This window comes from Cricetulus griseus, assembly GCF_003668045.3.
Source record: "Cricetulus griseus strain 17A/GY chromosome 1 unlocalized genomic scaffold, alternate assembly CriGri-PICRH-1.0 chr1_1, whole genome shotgun sequence".
In the NCBI taxonomy this organism is placed as follows: Eukaryota; Metazoa; Chordata; class Mammalia; order Rodentia; family Cricetidae; genus Cricetulus; species Cricetulus griseus.
In genome coordinates, this window is record NW_023276807.1 from 201,515,040 (window position 1) to 201,525,705 (window position 10,666).

A 10,666-nucleotide genomic window follows, 5' to 3' on the forward strand; every position below is an offset into this window, starting at 1 on the left:
AAGATAAAGGAAAGCTTTAAAAAATAAAAACAATCAAAATAAAAACAGGGGATCAATCAACAAAACCCTTGCAGTGCAAGCACTCAATTAAAAAGCCAGTGGAGTATGTACTTGTTATCCTAGTGCTGGGAGGTGGGGTGGGGGTGGAGTCTGGAGATCTCTGGGCCAGGAAGGCCAGTCAGCTTCATTTACAAACATATACATACAGCAGCAAATAAGAACTTTGAAAAGTATACTACTGCCGTCACTCATTCCAGACAGTCTACCCAAAAGCAAAAGTAGTTATCAGAACAGCTAATATGAAAACACACAACAACAAACCCTGACTACTGTGTGCTGAGGACCAACCAGAACTTTCGTACAATGCTGACAGATGTGCAAAAATGACTCTGACAAGCTGGGTGGTTTCTTGTAACATTACGTGTATATTTTAGGCCCAGCAGTTCCAATTCTTATCAAAGAGAAATGTGAAACTATGTCCACACACGTTTATGGCAACTCTATTCACAATCGCCAAAACCTGCCAACAACTCAAATGTCTTCAATTACTGATAACACTATAGCACATAACCAAGCTGGGTGGTGGTGGCACATACTTTTAATCCCAGCATTTAGGAGGCAAAAGCAGGTGGATCCCTGAGTTTGAGGCCAGCCTGAGGCCAGCCTGGTTTACAGAGCCCTAGGACAGCCAAGGCTACAAGAAAAACCCTGCCTATAACCACCCCCACACCACACACACACACACACACACACACACACACACACACACACACACACACACACACACACACCACTATAGTATACAATCCATTCCATAAAAACTGCCTAAAAACTAGACATGTTCAAATTCACCAAAGGGTCCAACTGTATCAAGAAACCAGATTCAAAGAGATACATCAGTATGTTCCATCCTCAAGGCTCCCCAGAAAAGGTAAACCAGCAATTGTTTAAAGACTTCAGGCCTACTTGGGGCCTATTTTTTATTGATTATGGTAGCTTAACATGACTGTGAATTTATTAAGTCAGAACATTATATTCAAGGACTATTTTTGCTTTGTGTAAATTATACCTGAAAAAGCTTGCACACGTTAAGAAAACTAGTAGGGCTAGAAATATAATGTAGTTGGTAGAGTGTCTGCTTCACATGCAGAAGCCCTGAGTCTGATTGTCAGCACTACATTACTGAGTATACAGATGCACAGTGTAATCCCAGACTTGGGAGATGGACGAGGTAGGATCAAATGTCCAATTACCCTCAGCCACACAGAGTTCTAGGCCAGTCTTTGCTGCATGAGACACTGTCTGGAACAAACGAAAACAGTAGCAATAGTGTAAAAAAAGGGCTGATGGATTACAGTCTAATACAGTAATTCTGACAACAAACTGTATGTTTCAAAATGGATTTCTATAGTTAGTAATCTGTAATCACAAATCAAGTGCAAAATGTCACATCTAAGAACAAAATGCTGGAGAGATGGCTCAGCGATTAAGAGTAGCAGCTGCTCTTTCAGAAGACGTCCTGGGTTTAATTCCTAGCACCCCTAATCTTAGGAGATTCAAGGCATGCACATGGTGCACATATATACATAAAGCCGAAACACTCATATGCAATAAATAAAATCTTTAAAAAAGATAATAAAAGGGTTATTTTAAAACATCTTGCAGTCCCAGGACAGCCTCCAATGCCACAGAGAAACCCTGCCTCGAAACCCGCCCCCCCCAAAAAAAACCATCTTGTATGGTATTTACTTCATATAAGGCATTAATACTTGGATATTAATATTTGTATAAAATTATTAAATTAAAATCCTGTACCCATAACTGAAGGTCTGGCTCAGTGGCAGAGCGCTTGATTAGTTAGCATCTCTGAGGCCATGGTTTTGAGTCTCAGCATCAAAAATAAACAAGGAATCTGAATACATTAGCTTTTTTCCCAAAGTACTTTCATGAGTTTCGGAATAAGCTGTTTCATGTGCCAAAAAATAATTTTACTTCACTCCTTTATTATAAATGAATAGAAAACACCACTCCTATAAAACAGATTATGGAGGGAATTAATTTACCACTGGCTATAAATTTTTCAAATCCCTGAAATACCATCATCCACTTACTGGTCAATTGCATTTCAGAAATCTCAGGAAAACGGTGGTTAAATAGCTCTTTGTTACATTACAGGGGCAGGTGTGTGTTTCAAAGTGAGGGGAAGAGCAGAATGATGGCTATTTTTCTTGTAGTCTAGAAGACAGGAACACACAGTAATCCCAAACTAAACTCCTTTTGAGGTATACAATTCTCCTCTCACAAATATGAAACTAAGTATTCTACATTATACTTCAGACACCCTTCCTCCACAGTATATGACCAGAGACTTTTGATGTGGACAAAGTGTACTCACTGAATTTGCATACCACTAATAGTTTTTATAAAGCATCTCAATGTTTAATAACCCAATTAAGTCTCAACAAAACCTATGGGAATCTGTCTTTTCAATTGTTGTTACAACTATTCTTGATCATGTGCCAGTGCATATGCTGAGTGTGTGTTATGTCAGAGGACAGCTTTTAAAAGTCAGTTCTCTCCTACCATATAAGTCCTGGGAATTTTACCTGCTGAGGTACGTCACTGGATCTGTTTACTTTTTGAGACAGGGTCTCATGGAGCCCAGACTGGCTTCCACCTCACTATGTAGCCAACTCTCGACGTCATCTCCTGGGATTACAGGCATGCACCACCATGCCTGGTTTAAGAACTTTGTTTTTCCCATTTTATAGAAGTCAAGACCCAATCAAAAGACTGGATTGGTTGCCCATGGATCACACAAATCAGGAAGTGACAATGTCAGAAGCTGAAATCAGATCTGCTGGCAAACAGACAACACATTCTTTTCTTACCAATCTATGTATCCATTAGCACATAAAACATCTGAGGACAGCTGGTACTAGGGGTAATCTATAGCCAATGATGTCTAAGAATGTTATTAATACTGCTGGGTGTAGGGTGCACACCCATAATAATCCTTATACTTGGGAAGTCAAGGCAAGGCATTTAAACCCAGGAATTCCAGGCCAGCCTGAGCAAAATAAGGAGAACCCATTACAAAAAGAATATTAAAATTAAAACCTTCCCAACAGTCTAATCTGAGTTAAAATGAATTTAAAGATACAGTCTGAAAGCAAACTTAGAAAAATACCAAGCACCACACTGATACTTTTGCTTTAGAAGGTAAAGATATGTCTTTGTTTTTTTGTTTTTGTTTTTTGGGTTTTTGTTTTGGTTTGGTTTTGGTTTTTTGAGACAGGGTTTCTCTGTATTGCTTTGGAGCCTGTCCTAGAACTCACTCTGCAGACCAGGCTGGCCTTGAGCTCACAGAGATCTGCCTGCCTCTGCCTCCCAGTTCTGAGAGCCAACACCTGGTTGCAAAGATGTGTCTTAACAAGGCTGTTTTAAAGTGTGGCTATAGTGCTGGAAACAGTGTGGCTACGAAGTCTGGAAACAGACACTGTTACTCTACATGCATCTTAATTGCACATTCTCTTTCAACTCTGCACTTAGATATTTTGTATATTAAAGAAGAAGAGGCCAGTCTGGCTACAATCATTGCTATTGGGACAAGCAAAATTTGAATGTATTTGAATATAGATTTTATATAACAGATGACAGCATTAAATCAATACTAAACTTCCTGAATTTGAGAAAAACATAAACATACTCTAATCGTTTAAGAGAGAAGGCCTCATTTTTTATGCAGTATGTGTTTGAGTAAAGACAAAAGGTTATGATGGCAACAATCCACTTATCCAGCCCTAAAAGCTGTGTGTTTTCCAGCAATAAAGTCAAATGACAAAGTGACAGAGTTGAAGATTACACAGTACTCAGAGCCCTTCTTGACTTAGTATGAAGTTTTAAAGATGAGTAAAAGATTAAAGTTAAAAGCATTTTCTTTCAAATGACAAAAGACTTTTTAAAAACAACTTCTTTTGTAAATAACTGGATAACAACAAACATAGCCTTTAGTCCTAGAAATAAGTTAATTCTAGTTGCAATCTAACAGACTTACTTATTTTGTAGAAAATTGGGGCATAAAACATGGCAGAGTTAAAAAAAAAAAAAAAACCCACGGAGGAAGTACCACCTTTAATCCCAGCACTCAGGAGGCAAAGGCAGGAGGATCAACCTAGTGAGAACCTGTAAATACCACATAACGCATCCAACAAAATAGCTCATACTTTATTGAGGTTTATACAGAATATAGCAAAATGTACACTGTCCTCTATTCTTAAGCAGCTTAAATTTTAAAAAAAAAGTTTTTTAAACATGTTTTGGGGGGTGTGCATGCAACAGTGCATGTCTGAAGGTCAAAGGACAATTTGTAGGAGTCAGTTATCACCTGAGTTCCAGAAAATGACGGCACTTTGTGGTTGTCATGCTTGGCCTCGGGCACCTTTACCTACTGTGAACCATCTCTCTTGCTCAAAGAACTTGTAAGTTTTTAATCAACAGATAAAATTCAATACTAAATTCCTCCAATCAGAAACACTGAGTAAACGTGCTATCAGATTTAACTAGGATTCAATTCACTTTGTGAGTTCCCAGCTGTTCCTCCCACCTACGCAATCACTTGAAAACATGAACATGCCTGATAACCCTAACACACTTGGAGCCTTCAAAGGGGGAAACAGGATTTTCCCAGCATGGACACCATTCTACAAAATAAGTCTGCCTTCCTCGGGGAGCTACACACATAAAGACGGGAAGAGAGCTGTCCAGTTAGAGCTGTCCAGCTATGTGGCCTCTCTCCCTGTGGACACCTAGTCAACCTCTGATCTTAGTGTTTAAAGTACTTTGCATAAGAAAGCCCCTAATGTGAGCCAACTCCTTCTTTCATCTGCCACTCAATTAAAACTTATTTTTAGAGTTCCTGGAGGAAAAAACCAGCTATTTGTACTTCTGAAATGCACACTTAGAAATTACTTTGAGTAATCTGTAAGTACCTTGACTAATACTTTCGTTTAGTTTAAATCATGCATGCTAACTTCCCAACCTAAATGGATTTCCCCCATCCCCCCTTTCTGGGACCTCGTCTCATCATATAGCCTTGGCTGGCCTGGAACTCACTGTGTAGACCAGGCTGGCTTCAAACTCACAGAGATCCACTTGCCTCTGCCTCCCAACTGCTGGGAATAGGGCATGCTCCAACCTGGACCTTCGCCGATAATCTTCAATTTTTTTTTTAAGTCAATCCCATTCATTTTTTCTTTGTTATACCTGAATCCTGAAACTTGTATTTTTGATCTGTATTATCGGATTTAATTTCAGACTCAGAACTAGAAGAAATTAGTCTTGTAAGACAATTCTTCCCAGCTCACAGGGCTGCCTGCTGAGACATCCATTCAGTGAGCTCCACAATACTATAAATTCCTTACTCACCGTTGAAAGTGAATATTTTTACAAAGGCTCTCATGGAATTGTAAAAAATGATCTAAAAAGACTTTTGTAAAGTGACTCTAAAACTCAGTGAACAAAAACTCGGGCAAGGGTTAGCTCAGAGTATCTTTTTAAAAAAAGGAAAAAAACAAACATAACATCACTTCAGCATCTCTGGTCCTCAGAACCCTCAGTCAGTGCAGGCTGGAGTGCTGAATCTCACAGGTCTTCATCTGTAATTGCTTTCCAGTGGTCTCCAGAGGAATCCCATCCAATTAAGCCTCCTTTCAGAATTTATTTTTAGACACAATTATTTTAAATTGTATCCTTTTATATTATTTTTATAACCCTTATCCTTGCTATAGTTCCATTTTTTTTCTTTAAAAAAAAAAAAAAAAGCCAGGTATGGGGATACACACCTTTAATTCCAGCACTTGGGAGACTGAGGAAGGTGGATCTCTGTATTTGAGGCCAGCCTGGTCTATAGACAGAGTTCCATTATAGCCAGAGCTACACAGAGAAACCCTGTCTTGAAAAACCAAAACAAATAAGAAACAAACAAGACAACAGCCCTACACATGCCAGTCATGGCAGTGTAAGCATGGATCCTATAGTGCTTTGGAGGCTAAGTTCAAGGTCAGCTTGGGCTATACAGTGAGTTCCAAGCTAACCTAGAGTACATAATGAGATGCTGCTTCCAAACAAACCAATATACATTCAACATATGCCATATATCGGTATGAAAATGCCATTATGGGGACCAGAGAGATGGCTCAGGGTTTAAGAGCACTGACTACTCTTCCAGAAGACCTGAGTTCAATTCCCAGCACCCACATGGCAGCTTATATCTGTCTGTAACTCCAGTTTCAGGGGCCCTGACACCCATGGCAAAAACACCAATGCACATAAAATAAAATATATAAAGAGAATAAAGGTAAAGCATTAAAAAAAAGAAAATGCCATTATATAACATGGCATTTACAACATACACAAGGAAAAAATTTTAAACTATGCATATTTAAAATTTTACTTTTAATAACAATTGCAGTAATATTTAAAGCATTCTTTGTGGTTTTGAAAAAGAAATAGATAGAAAACAATTTTTTACATACACTGAGGTATACAATAATGAGGCTGCTGCCTAAGATCAGCCTACTCAGGGCCAATGATAAAAGTTTCTGTCTTATCAAGATGCAAATCCCTAAAGCCCACATCATATTCACAGCATATAATTCTTGTTTTCTTTTAAATGTCTAATGTAGAATGATAAATGTACCCTACAGTAAGACGTGACTTTTCAGATATTTGAAATTAAAGTAATAAATCTAAGAATCAGGTTTTAATAACATTCCCTGAAATGCAAATGTTCTGTATAAAACACGGAAATCAAATACAAAGATACAAATGACACATCCTAAGAAAGCATGGTTTACCCTTTTGTCTTGGTCTGTATGGCTGTTCCCTTTTCTGTTCACATGCATCTTTGAGGACCTAAGGACAGCAAAAGTACCCTCTTCCCAGAGCTTCCACACTTAATACATCAAAAGGAGGGGTCATCCTGGGATCTATTAACTCCAGGGAATCATGGGGTGCCATGAATACAGTATGGGGAAGACAGCTTTGAATTATAAAGCCTTTGGTAATCATATACCCTCCAATGAGGACAAAAAGGGTGTCAGATAGGCAGTGGGAGCCTGAAGATACAAATTATGGCTGCTTGCAGTACAGTGTCATTAACTGGTCACAAAGCCTGCCTTTGCTACATGCCCAGTACTGCCGTGCAATCTGAAGACCCCAGACACAGTAGCACTCTCTCATCTCATCCCTACAATGACCTCCAAGTCTTATCTAGACTCTGTAGGGTGCTTTGATCTAGTTAGCCACTGTTGACAAGTAGCCATCAAGTCTGCCCTTTAATACCTTCTGTGATAGTGATGCAGGGCTTCAGCTGGCAGCCCATTCCAACCTGAAAACTACGGGATTCTTTTCCAATTTGACTAGCCTGATTTGTGGACATTCTTTAGTGGCATCCTACCCTATTTACCTGTCAAGTTTGCTGAAAAATGCCTCCTATTTGGAACTTAAAACATACGAGGAGTCAGTATTGGCTCAACTGAAGAAAGGCACAAAGTTCCCTGATGCCCCTTTAGGCTTTTTTTCTAGGTAATTAATCTGCATAAGCATTATTTATTAAGATTATAGTTACTCAAAAAAAACCTCAGTCCTGTCTACAAACAGCTCATCCCCTACAATTCTATTTATAATTGTGATTTCATAACAGTCAATCAAAGTGATGTAAATATAGTAGAAATCATTATTTATTCATTAAAGCCTGTTTTTTGAGAATTCCAACTTGTCTAAGTCACCTTTAACACCGGTAGGGCACCCTTTTAATCTCTAAACTCAGAGGCAGGTCTCTGTGAGTTCCTGGCCAGCCTGAGCTACACAGCCAGACTCTGTTTAAAATAACAAAAACAAAAATTAACTAAGTAAATAATTAAAAACTACAATGTATTAATAAGGTCTATTTATCACACTTAAGGAAATTTGATACAAATGACTGTCTCCTTATCCAACAAGAACCATATTGAACAGTTTTCACCCTCAAACGGAGCTGAACAAAAAGGGTTGGTAAATATTTTGCCAACAGTGATTGATTTACCTGAATCAAATAAAAACTATAAACTGACAGTTACTTGGTTAAACCAGCAAAATGGAATTCTCAAAGGCTCCTTGGGGGCTCTTTCTTGAACTGTCTCTAGAGTCAAACAATGGACCCTGTGAAGGAGAAGCCCCCTTGCAATGAGCTCCTTCTTGGTCCTTCAATAATTAAATTCGATGCAGTGGCATAAAGCAGGTTCACCTAAATGAATTCAGTCTAATTTCCCAAATTGTATCAGACTGCTATTTCACCTAAGTTCATATGGTAAATATACAGTGCCCCTCACCCTTGATAAGAAATACATTTCCCTTACTTTCCCAGAATGACCTGAAGCATGTATGCTGATCAAAACCAACAAAGCCTGTCTAAAGTGACACCCCCATACAACCCAACTCAGCACAACTTCATTATATACCGCAGCAAGCACTTTACAGCCCAGGAAGGCAGTCCTCTTTCATAAGGCTCTCCGATAAAATCACCCATCTTATTTAGTCACTTGCTTCTGCCCAGTGAAAAAGGTTTGACTGATCACAAAGTGTGTAGAGCCAAGTTTTCTCGAATATTCTGCGTGATCGCCCTTTACTTCCAATCAGAGTCACAATCAACCCAGTATCTACGTGTACTCAAATTCTGTCAACCTCAAATTAGCTTAATAAAGTGTGATTTAAAAAAAAAACAACAAAAAATAATAATAATAAAAACACTAAGTTTTTTCACGGGCTTCTTAATATAAAAACCTAAATGCTCGAAATAGCTTACTTCCAACTCAATATAGATACCAAGTTTGTCAAGAACTGCCCCACCCCTCGCAAGAGCGGATGAGTGGAACATTTCACTGCACTCCATCACGTAGTCCAGCTACAGAAACTTCATGACCGACGCCAGCTGCACATTCCCCCCAATAACCACCGTCATCAACACCCAGATTCCAGGAGGGTAAGACGTGGTAACACAGACCCGTAATATCACATTTGCAACTTTTCACCTTCATGCTCTCCTCGTTGCTTTCAACAAGTCGTCCCGGGAAGCCGGAGATAAGTATTTGATAGGCTCGAATCACTACCTTACGTAGAATCAAAATAACAAAAGAGGACGCAAAGGGGAGCAGGTCGATGCGTCCTAATACTAACAAATTTCGGGTTTTTAAGCGCAGCACATGCCGGGTGCCGGGATCTCCCAATCCCACCCCTCCCCCCGCCGTCTTTCCTCCCCACCCCCTCCTCCCATTCTGGGAAGTCTTTATTGGAGGCATCTTGGGTGCTACTCACCGAGTTTCTCCACCAACTTCAACATCACCCCTCCGATGTGCACCTCCCCGGTCACTCTCAGGGTGACATCACGGTTCAGGTCCGTGACATGGACGCTCAGTTCCCACGTCCCGTCCGCGTAGCAGCCATCTGGCATCCTTATCCCGTCCAGAGCCATGGCTCCTTCCTGCGAGCGCGGAGGAAATGGCTCTCGTCAGCGTCACTCCCCCAAAGGAAGACAAACCGAACTGACTCCGCTGCGCCGGCCGCGGCCAGGGAGAAGGCGAAGGAGCCGCGTCTACGCGCGCACACCCCAAGCGCCGGCGAGGCAGCACCCCGAGACCCTGGCCTCCGCCCGCCTAGCGGACTCAGACGCCTTCACCTGCAGCCGCTGCGCCCCAGCCCGCCCCGCCCCGTGCCCCGCGCCCCGGGTCCGGGAGACCGCGCTGCGTTCCTCCCCGCTGCGCTCCGCTCTGCTCCGCTCCTCCCGCCGCGCCCCGCTCCTCCCGCGGCGGGCACCCCTCTCCTCCCGCCGCGTCCCTCACCGTGCTCCTCCCGCCCGGCTCCCGCGGCAACAGGCGAGGCCGGCGGCGCCCGCGTCTCTGCTCTAAGGGAAGCTGCTGAAGCCCCCCTCCCGCGCCGCTGAAGAAAGAGGCCCGCAGCCCCGCCCCCTCCTCTCTGTTCTCCGGCCGGCCGCGCTCCCCGCGGGGGCGGCGCGCGCTCTGGTGGGGCCGGGGGGGGCGCGCGCCTCGGGGAGCGCCGCGGGGGAGGCGGCGGCCGCAATCTCGGCCCTGCGGAGCGCTGCCCTTTTATGGAAATGAAGGACCAGGCACAGGGATGGAATCCAACATCCGGGCTCTCCGGCTGCGGAGCTGGGGAGGGGGGCGGGGGCGCGCGCGGGGGCCGAGGCGGCGCCTGCGAGCGGGGTCTGGGCTTCGCGCGTGAGAAGCCGCGGCGGGAAGTTCCCAGGCCCGGGGACGTGTGCGGGGAACCTGGGCCCGGGCCGCGGGGACATCGCGCCGGGGAGCTAGGGAGAGGAGTTGGGATGCAGAAACTTTTACGATGTCTGCCTTGAACATCCCACAAAAGCAGGAGAAAGGTCAGAGGGGCGAATGAGTCACAAAAGTTGCCTGGCAAGCGGGGTCCGGCACCGATCCTCAGCTCCTGTTGGACCCCCCGGGCGTGGGCGAGCATTCCTAACCCCTTCAACCCAAGCGCCTGCCAGAAGCCAGAGCGTGGCCATTGCGCTCCTGCTGGAAAGGGGGGGGAACATCCCCTCGGGGCAGTAGTTTGCCCGAGACCGATTCTCTGCCCTCTCCAACTGTTGGCGCGC

At 43.1% G+C, this 10,666-nt stretch overlaps 1 protein-coding gene across 2 annotated transcripts in view; it reads right to left on the reverse strand.

Annotated features, from left to right (window-relative positions):
- The window catches only part of Fermt2 (fermitin family member 2), a 71,082-nt gene extending 61,111 nt beyond the window's left edge, over nt 1-9,971 (reverse strand). For both annotated transcript variants that reach the window (XM_027389287.2, XM_027389288.1), the window contains exons 1-2: nt 9,879-9,971; nt 9,355-9,520 (exon numbers count right to left, since the gene is read on the reverse strand). In XM_027389287.2, the coding sequence (XP_027245088.1) occupies nt 9,355-9,511 (157 nt within the window). In that variant the 5' untranslated portion in view covers nt 9,512-9,520; nt 9,879-9,971. The remainder of the gene's footprint in view (nt 1-9,354; nt 9,521-9,878) is intronic.
- Between the last annotated feature and the right edge of the window lie 695 nt (nt 9,972-10,666).